Below are 17224 nucleotides of genomic sequence, written 5' to 3' on the forward strand. Positions count from 1 at the left end.
CAGAAGGCTGACTTTAGCAGTCAAAGACCTGGGACAAGCCAGCAGCCCTCCAGGATCCCAATGACATCCAGGTGCTTGCCCTGTGGCACCACATCGTCCCTGAGCCCATGGTGACCACAGGTGTCCTCACCAAGGTATTGTTATAACAAAGCAATACACCCGCTCTGTGTCCTCCCACAGTTTGCCGCTTTCTCCCAGCTAAGACACGGAGCACACGTTCTCAGAGTTACTTGGCTTAAATCTAATTTTTGAGGCAATCAACAGAGCTGCTGATCGCATCAAGACGAGAATTAGCTCCTATGAGATCACCCAAAATAGTCATTCCCCACCTTCACAGTACTGGTCTGTACATGTTGCATTCACTGTGGCTGTTGTTCAGGGAAGGATGGACCGCTATATTATTTCAGTGAACATCTCAATGCACAGGCATTTACAATGTATTTTTCTTCACAAACTTTGAATTTTCTCTAAAAGTTCCCACAAAAAATCAACATTCAAAAACTGTCACGCAGCTTTGATGCTTTCTTAAATCATCAATCAAGCAGGAAGATGGCAACAGGATGAACTGTGTCATGTTTGTGTCGCTGTAATGCAGGGCTTCAAGGATGTGTTAAGACTACCTAAAATTTTCCAGATTCAATGTGGATAAGCACTTTAAAATGATCTCATTGTTCAGCTAAAATGTTTCTAGTCGGAATTACTTCAGGCACAGCCTTTGCCATAGGATTTCTATTTCAGGCATGCTGAAAGCACCTTGAGGGATGATAATTTCACAACTTTTTCCTTGGGCCACTTGAAAAGGGAAGTGCATAAAAGTGAAAAGTTGGGGGAAAAGAAACAAAATTTTCCAGCATTTACTACAGTTTATATAATGTCAAGGCCTGATAGAATTTTGAGGAGATTTCTTATTTTACCAGAATAATTTTAACACTCTGACATTGAGAATAGGCAGTGATTGCTCTGAGGTTTGCAAAATAACTTAACTAAAAATATGGCATCAAAAGTTCTTAAAAAAAAACATACTTTGATTAGGCCTGAAAATTGCAGACCTCTCTTCACTGTGGTATTCCAGATTAATTCTGATGTAACATCAGTTTTTCTCCAGGCTGTGACTGAGAGTAAAACCGAACATATATATTCAGCTTCTTTGCTGTCCAAGATACGCTTGAAAAGTAGAAACGTGCAAAGAAAGGAAAATAGGACTGAACAACGTCTGTGTAAGGAACTAAACACACTGCTGCCTTTCTACTTGGAGAAGAGAGCTAGCAAAGCGTGGCCAGTTGTGAGCTGATTGTTCTTACAGCCACTGTCCTCTGAGGTACCGTCAGAGGCTTTACTGGTTGCTCATGCATAGTTTTTTGCAAGCTTTTTTCTTTACGTATGCTAAATCATATACTCCTGCCCTGATATTAAAGTTATGTTTACATGATCTTTCACAATCTTATCCAGAGCTTGCTCTGGACCCCCTGAGCCACCCAGGAGCTGGATATCCACAATAGCCTATGTACTTAGTCCCAGTCCCCTGTGATGATGGCTCACAGCTGAGGCTCAGTTCCATGCTGTTCGCAAATATGTGGCCACCCTGGACACACACACCGTGAACCCATGTCAGGCTGCAAACTGTGATGGCCTTGCTGAGGATAGAGGAATGGAACAGCTCTGCTGTCTAGTTGCATTCCTTTTTCTTTCCCCGGCTGGTTTTTCAACTCTTCACTATGGCTTGTATTTTCTACTTCCCAACACTCTGCACTTGCTGGTGAAGCCATCCGGGTATGCAGGTGCTGCTGGTCCCACCGGGTCCCTGCACAGCAGCTGGCAAATCTTTTCAAACTGCTTGGCTGCAACATCCGAGTCCACCTGCCCTTCTGCCTTCTACAGCCACCTGTTTTTTATTTTTAATTTTCTTTGGCAGAAAATCTGATTATCCAAAACAGTGCTGTGCAAAGCTGACTCTCCAGTGACTGTACAACTGTGCTACAGGTCATACAGAGAGGAACAAAACCATCAGATATGCTGGAGATGCAATTTCTGTGAGACTCACAGACTGTGCCTCCAACTGTGAAGACAGGGGACAGAGGGGGCAGCAATAGATGGTTGGCCAGGCAGAGGACACCCAGGCAGCTCCCCTCCCGCCCCCAAAGAAACACTGCACCCAAGCAACCCATCAATTCCTATTTAAGCAGTAAATAAAGAAGATAAATGAGCAAGGGGAGGAATATGTGCAGTTTCTTACTCCTCCAGCAGTGTCCTAGTGCAATGTGGTTTCAGCAGGAGCTGGCATGCGCCATCCTCTCTCCATTCCCATAAGCCTGTGGAGCATGCAAAAGAAAAGACCCCTTTGAAGGGGTTTTGCAGAAGTGGTGGGTATTTTGAAATGTTAACAATATGTTGAGAATTTTGGTTTAATGCCACTAGATGAGATACAAGCAATAATGACTGGGTTAAGTTGTACTGTGCAAGAGGCCAGTAAGAGCATTGTAGCTCGCCTTTCCCAGGCAATTAGAGCATCTTTCTTGGAAAGCTATCGCCTGACAATACCTGATAAAACTCAACAAGGCCATACTGGACCGTACCAGTGGAGAACCCGGTGAGATGACTTCAAACACCAGCAGGAGGAGCAGGGAGGAGCAGACATATACTTCTGGGGGTCTGCGAGCTATTCATTCACATGCCCATGAGCTCTTTACCCTTTGAGGTTCTTTGTTAGCCTTTGTTAGCCTCCTGTTAGCTCCATTCCCAAGATAACAGGAATGTTCTCACATATAACACATAGCACTGGTGTGTTAGTCATTGTAAGTACAACATTTTGAATGCTCTGGAGAATTCAATGGCATGTCTTGCTAGACACTGTCCTGACACCTTTCCATATTGACCCCTGAGCAGCCATGAAAAATTGAATGAATGCCCTTTTTTAAATTCCATAACTGTTGAAAAAGAAATAACACAAATGTGAAGCTTGGTGACTCTTTTTGAATGGAGCCTTAGCACTGACAGTGAATGCATGACAAACACAGCTCCATTGCCTTTCTGCTGTGCTCATTCCTAAAACAGCAGTACTCAGAGGGGAGCATGCGCCAGCTGGAGGCCCAGCCTTCCCTCGGTTCCCTGTCGCTGAGTGAAATGAGAATCCAAAAATGGATGAATTTGACTGAGTCTAAGCAGATCTTGGTTGCAAAGCCACCATAACGGTTATGATCAAAATACCAAGCAATAACTAAACAAGTCCTTCCAGGCTTGGATTCCCTTCCTATCCTATGGTATGAGGAGCTATTTTATTTGTCTGACCATCCTCCTCCCCACTGTGCTGCAGAGCTGATTGCTGAAATCTCCTCTAGCACACAAGAAGCAAAAGGGGATCCTGAGAGACTGTGAAAAGCTCATATGAGTAGAGAAGTTTGAAAATGAAACTTCCTCAAAGTAAAAATGTCCATAATTTCCTCCCAAATGCCTCCGCAGGAACTGAGGAACAAAAATCGCAAAATCAACAGAGGCTTCTATTTTCCCCAAGGTGATGCACAGGAGCTGACCTAGCAAAAGCTTGTCTTTGTTTCTCAGCTATGGATTTTTTGTTTTGCTTTGTTTTGGTTTTGTTTCTAACTGTACCAATCTAGCTGTCCAAACTGTCTCTGTTCCCACAGAATAATAATCAACTTCCTAGTTCAACAGCTTTATGTCATGAATATTAAAAAGAATATATGAATAACATTGCTCACCAGCACTATCCTATCCATTCTAACCTCAAGAAAGTATTCAGAAACTCAGCAAAAAAAACACCTTTCCCACACATAGGACTTGTGTGTTTCTCCGATAAGGATCCTACCTACTCTGTGCCTTTCTGCTGTCCTGTCTCGAGACCCTTGTGCTGTTGTTTTTGCTACTGTCAATGCAAAACCATGACCCTGGAAGTGGAGCTGCTGCTCCCTCCTCACTGACGGCAACGTGCAGGGCAGGCTACATGCCGCAAAGCCTGTCAAGCCTTCATTTAACATGATGGAGAGCCTTGCCAAGGAGAAACACTCCCTTATTCATCACCGGCTTGCTAACACTCTGCACAGGGACCCAAAATGGCTGCCTGGCGCAAGATAAGGTCTTGATGGCGTTTAACCTTCTCTCCTGGGCTATGGAAGAGGGAAGTTGTGATTAACAGCCACCGCCACGCTGCGTGCTGAGGGCCGAGCTCTGCCCTTAAAAGGTGTCCACAGAGCTGAAATACCATAGTTATTGTGGCTCTGACATCTTTTGCAGCCCCAGGAAAATAAATAAATATATATATATATAGGGTTGGGGGTGGTGGTATTGATTTCTGCATATATTATATTTTCTGTCCACAGCTTGCTAGGCCAAGGATGACTTTGCCCACTGGGTCACCAGAGGGATCTTCTTCCCTGGTGGGCACAAACCTGCAAAGTGCTGCCTTGGGCCTGGATTTGGGCCTGGGCGCGAATTTGGGCCTGGGCACAAAGCGTTAAGGGCAGGGCTCTTCCTCCCGCAGCCCCGCACAGGTGGTGAGAGGGAGGCCAGAGCTGAGGGAGGTGCTGGGGAAGCTTTAAAAGGCCTGAGGAGAGGCAGGAGCAGAGCTGGGCCTGCTGTGCCCCTCTGGGTACTGACTTCACAGCAAAGCCCTGCTCCAGCTGACCCCCACCTCAGGAGGGATGAGGCCAGCCCTGCTGAAAGCTGCAAGGTAAGACACAGTGGAATTATTAGTAAATATAACAGTGGTCATCCTGAAGTGGTATGAGTTTAAACAAGCCCTCTGTTCATCCATTCTCCATTAACAAATGCGTAGTGGTATTTCTGAAGCATTTTTGTGGGTTGTGTGGAGAGAATTGAGCAGTCGGGTCCTCCCCTGAGGTGTGGAGGTACCAACTGGGCTGCTTTGGTGCCCAATGGCTTGGCTGGAGGCCGTGAAGTCTTTCTGAGGAAATAAGGGAGAGTGTAAACCCTGCCTCTGAGCTGCTGTATTACTGTGAGTCCTGTTGATGACTTACATCTGATGTTGGTGATTAATTAGTATGGCTTGGAACCAGGTGGTACCTAAAGGCCCTCTTGCTCCATCAGCAGTGAGCTTCTCTGCTGCTGTAGGAAAAGTCTCTCAAAGATATTCAATCTCTGTAATGTGGCCAGAGCTGGTTGAAGAAGGAATGAATAGATAAGGCTTTACCTTACAAACAATGGTTATGTCAGAAACAAAGTTTCAAGTTTGCCCGCAGAGTAGCACTGGGGTGTTCTCAGTGATATTTTTCACTATTTTTTTGGTCTACATCTGTTGTTTTATTCTGTATTGCTTAGTCTCCTGTAGTGATACAGTATGAGCCATCCTGTGGTTTTTGACACTGCTGAAGAAAGCTACTTATTTGTCTTTTATTAGACCAGCCTGAAATTCCAGTTGTCCAAAATCTAAAGTTCAGCACCACAAAATAGCTCCCTCAGTAGCTACCAGGTAAACTGCAAGTGATTTGTTCTGACTCAGTCTCTGCAGCTCCCTGAGGAGAAGCAGGGTAAAAGGATAGTTTTCCTTAGGGCTCTGGGCTTCCCCAGAGGTAGCTTTCAGGCTGTCCAGCTCATAGCTGGGGAGGTGAAAATAACCCAACTGTACTCTGCTACGTTTTTTTGCTCAGAAGGCATCTGACTTCATGGTATGCTGGCAGTAATGCTGCTTTGTGAGAGGGAGCCTCCATCCTCCTTTCACCAGCTTCTTTGGTCAGCTGTCCATTCCCTTCCCTGTAATATTTTTTGTTTCTCAACTGAGCTGTGTTAATGCAATTGGTGATGTGTGGTGTGTGTGTCTATAGGCTGTAAATAAGCGTTGGTGTTCGGACTGAGGAATATTTTAAAATCACTTTTGAATGATGCGTCGTCAAGCCACAGCCTTCAACCTCACCTGTGTGAGACCTCTGATTTCTCACAGTGCTTGACTGAAAGGTGAAGTGATCTGGAAAGGCTGCTGCTGGGGAGTGGACATGTATTTGAGTGTGCTGTTTCATAGACAGGAAAGTTATTGGTCTAGTATTAGCTTGACACTGACAGGTCTTTGTCTCCCAAATGCTGTTTATATCTCTGTTTTAGAAGCCAATAATTTAGTATGAGCTGGCAATAATTGTAGAGCACTATAATGCGTCTCTCAAACTATAATGTAACTAGTCAGTTAATAGCCGCTGAAATTCCTTTCTATGCACTGCCGTAGATACCTTGGAGAGATGAAATACATGGTCTTTGTTCTTTATTAAAGCTTTATGGTAAGAGCTTTGTTCTTTGGCTCAAAGCCTATTTTTTGTCATTCTGGGGGAAAATTTTTGAAACTAAAACTAAGTTTTTAAAGCTTTGTGCATGTGAAAACACTTCCACGCTAGCTTGTAGCCCTGGAAAATGAGTTCATTCCTATCTTCTGTTGGTGAACAGAGGAGAAAATGGCTATGGGGGGGCTTTGAGTGTTTTACCCACAGTTCCTCCAGGATGGTGTGGAAATGGTCACCCTGCCAATGAAGTCTTTGGTGTCACACTGCAGAATTGTATGGAAGGAGTCTCCTGGTGTCATCTGGGAGTACACACTAGCTGAGCAAGGCTCAAATTGTGTTGCTGTATCAAGGTGATGATGTTTTTGCTTAGCAGGGCTTGCAGAGCACCAACATGATGCCGTGAGTTACCGCGTGGCTTTGACTAGGAATGGTTTGTCATACCTGCTACCCAGCTGGTAAAGATCCCGTGTTTTCTTGTTGTGTAGACATGGTTTAGAGTAGTCATTACTGTTTATTGCAGTTCATTAGTTAAAATAATTATCAGTAAAATGAAGTTCTACCACAAAATATGTGGCTACTCTTACGGTTTTATTCACCACAGAACTTCCATGCAACTCGTTAAGCTGATACAAACTAAGCTGGCAAAAATCAGCAGCTGGAAAGCTATATCCTTTGTGGAGTCCAGCTCAGAAATGAGGAGGTGGAAAAACGCATCAAACTTTGAGCAAGTCTTGCCTCCCAGGGCTCTGGGTGAGAGTGCTCCTTCCACTGAGGCTTCTGTGATGCTGAGCTGTTCTTCAGGGTGATGCCACAGAGTGGCTTCCTTGACAGATGGCAATGAATTGACAGCTTAAAAGGGCTCTTTGCAGAAAAAATGACACAAAGAAATGTGCTCTGACTAACAGATGAAATCAGTGTCACTGAAGTAGGGAGTGGATTCTCCAGGCAGGTCTGTTCCTTTGAGTTTGTGTAGAGAAACTGCCTGAGGACTGTTCCTGGGCTACACACTGTGCCTGAGCTGTGGGGGGTTTAGTAGGTGAGACGCGAGGAAGTGATACGCTTCACTTAGTGAATGGATGTTCAGAATGCGTGCTGGGAAGATTTGTTGCATTTGCATGTCCAATGTGTTGTCACAAGTTGATGCTTTATTCATTTTCTTCCTAAACTTTCCTCATTTTGGACATTCTTTCTGCACTTTGAAAGATGGTGCGTGTCACTTATGCAGAGCACTCAGAAAATAATCTTCCATTCTTTGGGATCCTCTGCCAGGGTTCAGCTGTATGGCATTGCTCATTTTAAGAGTCCCCCTGGCTATCTGAACTTGGCCCTGATGGCTGTCAACAGCAATTGGTGAGAGGGGTTTTATCTACAGCTATAATCTGTTCCCTGTTGCTAGAGCATTTGCAGTCAGAGGGTTTCCCAATTCCTGCTTTGCATTAATGCTTTCTCAGAACTCCTGGAAGCATTTTTTCCACCCCCCGGTATTAGGCAGTGTCTTTGCATGTCCCTCTGTGCAGACAGGAGCACTGATCTCTGCTAGGTTTCACATGGGCGGCAGTGGTAGATAGGTATAATAAAAGCCTTGGAGCTTCCCAGTGGAAGGTTCTTGTGCTGTGTGATGGATGGTAAATAGAAGGAAACTGTTCAAAGCTTTCCAGCTGAGAACTATTTACAATGACTTGCAGTTTTGGCCTCTACTAAGATTTTTTTGTTTCCTTACCTCTCTTCTCCTGTTTGCTGTGAAGTCCTGCCCTAGCAAACAGGATTTCTGAAGAGGATTTCCCAGTCTCTCACACTGTAATAAGAGAAGCCAAAGTTCACCAGTGTCATGCCTTAAGTTGCCATAGTATATTCTCTGAAATTGAACACTAAGTCCATACAAAAGAAAAGGAGCAAAACTCAAAGCAGGAACAAGCACTTCTGTATTCAGTTCTAAAATGCATCTAGCTCTAGATGGAAAGTGGGAGCAGTGTAAGGTTCACTGGCCATTGTTTGACAACATAGGATGTTTTTCTGTACTTCTGAAACTGTGTCAGGACTTCTGTGCTACACGTAGTGTATCCCTTCTGTCTTAGTGCAATGCCTGAACAGCAATAACAAAATAAGAAGCAAAGCAGATGGCAGTACAGAAATGTTTGGTTTAGTCAGATGAGGACAGAGGAATGAATATCCTGATGATTGGATGGTACATGGTATTAATCATATAGGTTAGTCACCACTTAATATTTTGTCTGCTCACGTATGTAAACCTTTAAACATAGACCACTATTGTTGCAGATATTTGTGCTGAAATTATCCTGTTATAAAATGTTTAACAGCAGCCATTAATAGGACTGAAATTGATGGGAGATTCTGTTGATGGCTGGATGCTTTAAAAGAAGCTGCACATAATAAAATAGCCTTGAAGTAATCCCAGTTTGTGGCTTTTTCCCTCTCTGTAGAAAATACTTACTTTTGCCCAGGCTATCTTGAGGTAGAGGGTGGCCACCTCTTGCAACTTTAAAATGCTGAAGTTTTGTCTGCTACCTGCACATTTCTTTCTGAATGCAAGGCTTTGAAATGTAAGCTGCTTTATTAAAATAGAAAATATGGTATTTAGTAAAAGTGTTCTAAAGTCAAGGGTTTCTAGAAAAAAAAATTGCGTGTTACTGAAAACTTTGTTTCTTTAGAAGAAAATTATTGGTTTATTCTGGATCCATTCCATAGTCTAGATCACAGCATGACAGTTCCTTCAGTAATATTAGTATAAACGCAAGGGTTAGCATGCTGGAAGTGCATTGTTAGGAGTAAGCAATGGGTGAAAAGGGAGCAGGACTGACTTAAATCAGTGTTAGTCTGAAGATTAAGCTTTAATAGTGGAATCTACAAATTTAGCCTTTTAAAAAATTACATGTGAAATGTGGATGTTACTTTGGCAGAAAGCATCATTGCAGGGTTAATTGTGATTTTTTTGCAAACATTGCCACTACAGAGAACCTAGAAAGCAAACTGTTCTGCTTCAGGCAGCCACAATGCTACAACAGTGGTGTTGCATGGGTGTAATTGGAAGAGAAGGAAACTTTCTCCTTATCTCTGTGCAAACTGTAAAATCCACATGGAAGATAACATGGTATCAGTGCCTCTGCATGGTTGTTTCCCTGATCTAGAACATCAGAGTAGATTGTTTAATTTTTGTGGCAATGTTCCTTTGCTAACTGTGCCAAGCTTCACTCTCTGGAAAAAAAATAAAAAACATTGGGAATTATTTGCCATTCAATAGGACTAATAACTGAAGAAAATATTATTATTCACATACTTATTTAAGACCAATTTGATAAGCTAAGTCCTACAGGGAATAAAGGGCTGAAAACTTGAGCTTTCTGGAACTAAATTTTATTTTTAAATGATTTCTATACTGTGCAGTAGAGCTCTTAAAGGACTTTTTCCTTCAATTATTTCAGCTTTGATTTTTGCTTGCCGTAATACAAGTTGTAAAGATCAAGTCAGACCTTACTTGTGTGTTTCTACTGTCTCCAAGCAGTGCCTATGAACCCGTAGGCTTCAGTAGGTTTGACCAAGAGGAATTACTGTGTAGCATCTGTGCATTTGTAATCTAGAAACTTGATAGAATTCATTCCCTCTTCTGGAGCATTGCTTTGTTGCAGAGGTTGCTTTGATTTATGGTGTTCAGCATCTCCTCTTGAGCAAAGGGGATGGTGGGGAGGCACTGGTGGATCATCAGTGGTTTGGTCCTTCCCTAAATTCCTGGTGAGTGATTATTCCAAGTGGAAGAGGAACCTGAAGATCTTTGAGAAATGCCAATTAAATGCACTGCTACAGTTGTCAGGGTTTGGGGGTCTGCGGGGTAAAACTTGAAGTTCTCACTCTAGTACACTCTTGTTAACTTTGTGCTGAAATGATAATTTAAGCCTTATATGTGAGAATTAAAAGGTTTTCTATACAGGTATCTTAAAAGCACTGAGCATATTGGGGATGGATGTGCTTAAAATGTTTTCAGAGTTGATCCATGCTTCAGTTAGTGAAATAAAATGGCCAGACTTCCATGGGGCTGAGGCAACTTGCAGAGTGGAAAGTATCCTGGGTACATTTACCAGGCAGCCAGGGCACAGGGTGTACCCCTTCCTTTGGGAACTGGTATACATGGCATGGGTGCTGATGAGATGTAAAAGGGGTCAGTAGCTATGTGGCTGCTGTTAGCTCTCCTCTGGCTCTGTATGCATAGGTACAAAAAGCTAATTTCCACTGCAATTAGATTCAAGAAATTGGATGCCTTTAGATGTGTGTATCTCTAGGAGATGCAAGCAATCATTACTGACTTTAACATTTAAACTTGCATTGACATTTAAGGTTGAAGTCAGCATTGAAACTTCCAGTGAATTCATGGGTGCAAGTTTATATTTAGACTGTATTTACAGAGGAGCCCTAAGGCAGCCCTCAAGTCCAAACTCACCCTCTCCACAGTCAAAGAAACTGCAGGCATGTCCCTTGGTGTAGCTGGAGGCCTCCTTTCAAAGCATGCAGGACCCCAAGGACCCAAAACATTCAGTGCCTTTTTATGCTGCTGATAGCTTCCCTTCTGGCTGCTCCAACCTCAGTATAAATGGGATGAGCTAATCGGAGAGTACCAGGCCCTTTAGGAAGAATGTTGTCATCCCTTAAGTATCATGCCTTTCTGCTTTATCCGCAGGCTCTGTCCACACCAGCAATATTGCCTTCCTACTTCTGTCCCCTTCTGCCATCAGAAAGATGGTCAAACAAGAGAAGAGTTTGCATGGCGGCAGTTCATCTGGGGAGGGACTTTCTGCTTAATCAGAGCCTCTGGGGAGTGTTTACACATGGGGATCTTGTCCAGGCATGGAGTATGCATGGTGTTGACTGAATATGTGGTGCTTTGGAAGGTAAACCGAGCTTTGCTTTGTCGGATGGCTGCACCAGGAAGCGCTGCCAAGTTGCTGTGCCGTGAGCAGCCACCGGAGGACTTTGTGTTGCTGCCATCCAGCTCATTAGCTTTCAGTAGCTCACACATGCTTATTTATAAAAAGTAAACCGGTGAAAACAAAACAGTATGTCAAAGTCAAATTACTTGGTGTGATTCTCCTCCTTCAGTGGGGAAAGATGGGGGGTACTGTACTCATTCATCTCCTTTCCCTGCAAAGTAACACAATTAGCAGTGAGAAAGGGCTGCCAATCCAGTGAATAATCTTAGAGATCTCCAAGCAGTTAAGCATGTTAATTAAATTGGCATTGCAGCAGGAGTTTGTTAGCAGAGTTCCAGTGATCTTTTTTGGAGGAGACTTTCCCTATGTAATACTTGAAGACTTCCCAAGACTAGACTGACTTGGCCTGATTCTTCTCTGCCTTCTGATGGCTTTTCATTTAGGGGAGCTGCTCCAGGTCTTCACAACTGTAATCAAGGCATGCATTACTTCTCTTAAAGTGTATTTCTAGTTATAGGCATATGTGGAGCTGTATTGATTTACTCTATAATCTCCTACAATCTGTTTCTTCTAATGGCTTTCCCTCTGTTTTGGTAACTGTAGGAATTAATAGCTACAACTCAAAGTTGGAACACCTTTTTGGACTCTGATCTTGAGACTCTCCATCTAGATTTCTAATCTTAGCATTAGTATCAACAGAAATGGTGCCATACAATGCTGAAGAGTCTGTGCTGTCATCACAAGAACTCTCAATGTTCAACTTTGTTTACCTCCAGCTAAATAAGGGCAGATGCCCTTTGGGATTTTGCTTTAAAAATATTGGTACTTGTGTTCTGTTGTTTGCAGGAACTTACATCACTTACTCTGCCTTGAAAGAACAAGAACATCTTATCTGGATGTAAGGCTGTATTCTGGCTTTTGGATGATAAATACATGTAACCATGATTCAGCAGTATAAATCAGAAATCTCTCTGCAGAGGTCAAAAGTGTGATAATGAATTTCAGTGCAAGAGGAGAGGGGGGAGAAAAGCAGTGAACTGAAACTTCTATGTGGGTCTAGCGAAGTAAAATTTGTTGCAAGAATTGACTTCAGTGGGAATTCATCGCAATAATTAACTGGTAGTCCCTTCCTTGTGACTGCTCCAGGCCAGCATCAAGGCTGGCTTTAGAAATTTAAGTCCCTGGGTTTGGCAACTCTTCAGCAGTCTGCCTTTTGCTTCTCTCTACCTTGGTGTCACCACTTCTGTGAGCAGATTGTCCCCACTAGTCACTGCTAGTGAGCATTTGATTCCTGGGAGTGGGGAACGGGTCAGCATAGTCACAGCGCCCTAGGTCGTCATGGCAAAACCCTGGGTGGAAGATGTAATGCCTTCATGTGTAATGTCTGCTGACACCCCGTATGAGATGTCAGGTGAATGCTGAGTATTGCACAGCATGCGCCCAGCTCTGCTCCCCTCCCTGCCGTTCCCATACAGGGGTCTGCCCGCACCCCTTCTCCTGTCCTGTTTTGAATGCCATCACTTTAAAGGCTGCTGGAACTAGTTCAAGGGGGGATCATTGTGCCTCTTCCTCTAAAATGGATCTGTAGGAGGTTGGATGTGCTGAACTAGTACATTTCTAAGGACAAAAACTCCTAATGTTTTTGAAGATTTTTTTCCCCTGTTACCATGTTGCCAAGCAACATTTTTACAGTATCAGCAGCTGGGGAAACTAAACTCTGAATGTCTGAAAATGGATTAAAGGAGGAAGAAGCCACCTCTGTCCTTTGGCTGTACCCTTCTACTGCTGAGAAGAGGGTGTACCCCTCCTCACTCCACCAGTGGACTCCCAAATTATTAAGCTGGAACCTGAGTTTATTCATCCTCATCTGTCTGTAGTTATTAACTCTTGAGTAATACTGGATGGAAATGAAAGTCTTTGCTTTGTAGCTAATAAATTCTTAAATAACACGGCTGGGATAGATCTGAAAGGCCTTCTAGTCCTTTCTGCTGTGGGAGGTCACTTGCTGTTATCCTGTCACTTATAATGGGATCATGGGGTGACACAGGTGTCAAGCTTCTACTTAAAAATCTAATGTTAAGGCATGCACTCAAAAGTTCCTCCTCACCCCACAACAGGCAATGCCTGTTTACTCATGCTGTCTAAAGGAGGTTAAAAATGATGCAATGCATGACTCCCTCTCATGCCACTGGCAGCAGAACCTGGTCTGACTTAATTATGATAGCCCGAGGCACACAGCAGACTCCTGACTGCTTTGGCATTTCTAGGGAAGTCTTTTGTCTTGTACCATTTGTATGGATAGGACGCTGGGGACCCCAGTGTGCTGAATGCTGTTCGAACACACAGCAACACACTTCTCACTCTGCAGAGTTTAGTCTATCTTATTTCCAGACTTTTTAAAAGTGTATACATTACCATAATATCTAGAGGTCAACAAAGTTCGGTCCCATTGGGCTAGCACTGTGCCATTATGTAGTAAAAGATGGTTTCTGCTCCAAGGAATTTATATTCAAAGGTGTTTCACAGTCAGTTCTCTGACTCCTTTCAGCTTCTGCTTAACTTTAACACTAGAATATTTTCTAATCAAGGTCTAAAATCCATATATGAGACTCTGTCTCAGGTGACCTTCTAACCACTCAAAAACTAATGAGGATGGAGGAAAAGCTGAGCTTTGGAGCTTCATATTGTTTTACAGGCTGAGTGATCTGTGTGCTCCATGCAGGGCAAAGAGAACTCTCTCCCTTTTTGAGCAGATAAATTGAAAGTAATGGACTTTGTAAAGACTCTCAGATCAACATAAATGATAGGTCTTTTTTGTCTTCATTTCCTGATTAATAGGATGCAGTAGACGGCCAAATAACCTTTACCAGATAGAAAGTAAGAAAAACATTCTCTCAATGAAGTCTCTTCAAAGGTATGAAAACCTTGCCTTTAAAAGTCATCGCTCCAAAGAGTTCCCTATTATAGCTGAAAGGTGTCAAGATCCCAAAGCCATATAAGAAATTTACTTAAGACACTGCATGGAGGCTGCCTGGTGAAACTTGGTTTGACAGTTTTACATACATATTAAATATTTTCAGGACTTAAAAGCTATTTCATGGTCACTAAAATGCAGGCAACTCTTCAGCTGGTGATCAAAGATAATTCACAATTATCTCTAGAAGCAGAATTATGTGTAATAAACAGAGCAGAAAGAATTATTTCCTAGAAGAGTTATTTGAGGAAAACCTTTAAAAATACAGAAGTGATTTTCATATAGCTAGTGTTGGAAGCTGAGGCTGCTGTAAATGCAGCTAATAGGGTCCATTGCTATTTGGCTAGATATGGTAAGATACCTGTGAACCAGATTAACCCTTTGTATTAGCAAATGATATTGCTGTGTGAACCTGCAAACGTGCTCTGGAGTAGATGTTCCTTTTGGTAACTTCTGATAAGCTTGCAAGGAGAACCTGTTTCTCTTTTGACTTATTGCTTATCCTTCTGGCAAAACTGCTTCTTTTAGCTCCATATTTCTTTCCCTTATGTTTCAGCTATACCCAACAACAACAAAAAAAATGTTCAGTGACTAAGGATAACCTAACAGCACTTTATACCTCAGGGAAGGAAAAAAGAAATAAACTATCCCTTTCCTTTCTGTTAAGATTTTAGAACCAGAATTCAGACCTTCTCCATAAACTGAAAAATCTGTTCCTTTCTCCCAACTTCCTCCATCCCTGTTTCTGTGTAGAGAAAAAGGAGGTGGGGGGTGTTAATGGTAACTACAGACCTCTTCCTGTCCTCTTACTGTGGACAGTTCAGAAAGTACAAAGGAGGCTTTAAACTTCAGTAGGGTAGCTGAGAATACCCCGTTACGCTCACCATGTTGGTGATGGTTGCTAAAATGGTCTGAACTTTTGCCTTATGGATCAGAGAATCTTGCCCTGTTCTGGCCACAACACAGGAAAAAAAATAAAAAATTTGTTGCAAGATAGGATCAAGACAGAAGCAATATCCTCCTGTTTTTGAAGAGTGCCTGCACCAGTGATACACCCCTCCAGCCAAACTTTCTCCCTTCACCCACAACCCCTGCAGCTCTTAACTGCTCTCCTCGTTCTACTTGTGGCTCTGCTGGCTACTTGTGGACTCCCTATGCCAGCTGGCCAGGGGAGCATGAGAAGGGTGTCCCACCAAATGGCAAACAGGTTGTTCCTGACTTCAAGGCTTGAACCCAGCTGTGGACAAATTGTCATATGAAACATCCAATTTCATTAAATACTGAAGAGCTGCAAAGCCAGCATTGTAGCTTCAGAATCCAGCCATGAGTCTGTGCTAAATCATGATTATAATATTCATACTTTGGCTAGTTTCTGTGGGGGATCATTGCCATTTGATTCTTACTCCAAATTATTATCATTTAAATATTTGCTGATATTTTCGAACATGATGAAAATTAATCTTCAACAAACATCCAGTGTAGTAACTGAAGACTATCCAATACCCATTAACATCAATGGAAGCATTCCTGCTGGATTTGGCAGGTACTGAATAATTTTGGGAAAGAAGAACTTGCGATAGAGGTTCCCATTTCACAGGTTAGACCTTCACCAATAATTACTTTGTGGAACAGAATTCAGAATAGAGTATAGGCTTCCCTAGACCTTCTGCACTAGAAACTGCATTCATTATCCACTGTATTTGCACATGTAATAGCTGTGTGATCCACAGTGACAGTATCTCTAAACTTGGAAAGTAAAATCTATATTCAGAAATATGGCTGTGGGCACTGTAGAAACAGCTTCAAAATATCTCATGATATAACAATAAGTGATGTTACATCTTTAGACCTGTGTAACCTGGTGAAAACTGGGCCAAGGTCTCTCACATTCCTTGGTGACTCACCAGTTATGGGGTATGATGCTGCTGTTCTACGTTTGACCTGGACTAGAACAGAGAAAACACCTCCCACTTATCCAGCTGAGCTTAAGTTGAAAGTCAAAATGTCTGCGCTAGAACATGGAAAACACGGGTAAGGCATAAGTGCAAGGTGGATACCAGCATGTGAAGTCTTGCCTGCTTAAGGATAGGTGTAATCCTTGAGCTGAGCTGGATAGCTTCAGCCCTCTTTTTTGGTTAAGCTTAAAGCATCAGAAGACCTGGTATAGGAAGATCCAAAGTATTAGAGGCAAATGCAGTGTATCGACAGAGCAAAATCAGCACAGACCTCTTGGGGTGGAGGCAGCTATATTGCAGCGTATGCCAAACTGTTTCTAGTTGGAGTGCTTTCCTGGTACATGAAAGTTGGTGTCACACTGCATCAATAAGCACTTCTGCAGCTGCTTCGGAAAGAGGTGAGAGGTAAAGTTATGCCATGGATTAGAATCTGGGATCAATGCTAGGATCAGTGGGAGATTTTAGTGGTGAGATTTCTAAACTCTTTATCAACAGTCTGTAAAGGGGCTGAGCAATGAAGTGGCAACATCTGCAGAGTGTATAAAGAAACACTGCAAACTAAATCAGCTTTCCAACAGGGCAGCAAATGCTATCCCAGTCTAGCCAAGCCTGCTGCTTAAATGTACCAACCCGTTTCCAGACTGGAATGCTTTCATAGCTGCCTTAGTGTTCAGGCACTGCAGGACCAGTCAGCAAATAGAAATAAGTGAAAGTAAAGCAGAGTCAGGCCTTTTAAAGGAAGAACAAAAGGATGATGAGAAAGGGAGGGAGCTTAAAGGAAATCTTGTTTTAAATGGAGTTAAATTCACTTAGTGTTTGGTTAGTTAGTCTGAACATCACAAAATGCATCTCAAAGATCTTCATGTGAGAAAACAATTTACATAAATCCACTTTGAGAGCACTGGCTTTTTCTTCCTCCATTGGCTGTTCCGTATGGCTGTGATTAATAGTGGTCACAAATGATAATACTGAATATCACAGGAATGAAGTAAGGGCCTTTAATGAAAGTAAATCAGCTTTTAATTGAGACTTGCTAAGATGGGGTGATTAAGTTTATGTGGATATGAACAGTAGCAAATGATTCCAAAGACACATTTGTTGAGAATTAATTTTGTAACAGAT

The 17224-nt window shown here is 42.7% G+C and overlaps 1 protein-coding gene across 8 annotated transcripts in view; it reads left to right on the forward strand.

Moving 5' to 3' along the window:
- Positions 1–4280: 4280 nt before the first annotated feature.
- GRIA1 (glutamate ionotropic receptor AMPA type subunit 1) overlaps positions 4281–17224 on the forward strand; it is a 186859-nt gene continuing 173915 nt past the window's right edge. For 2 of the 8 annotated variants that reach the window (XR_014572352.1, XM_083798711.1), the window contains exon 1: positions 4283–4681. Coding sequence is in view for 4 of the 8 variants with exons in the window: in XM_083798711.1 (XP_083654837.1) it covers positions 4653–4681 (29 nt within the window). In the remaining 4 variants the exon portion in view is untranslated. Of the gene's footprint in view, positions 4682–17224 lie in introns of all 8 variants that reach the window. The other 6 variants (XM_083798708.1, XM_083798709.1, XM_083798712.1 and 3 more) reach the window with 4 other exon arrangements.

The sequence above is a fragment of the Anser anser genome (assembly GCF_964211835.1).
Source record: "Anser anser genome assembly, chromosome: 14".
NCBI lineage: Eukaryota > Metazoa > Chordata > Aves > Anseriformes > Anatidae > Anser > Anser anser.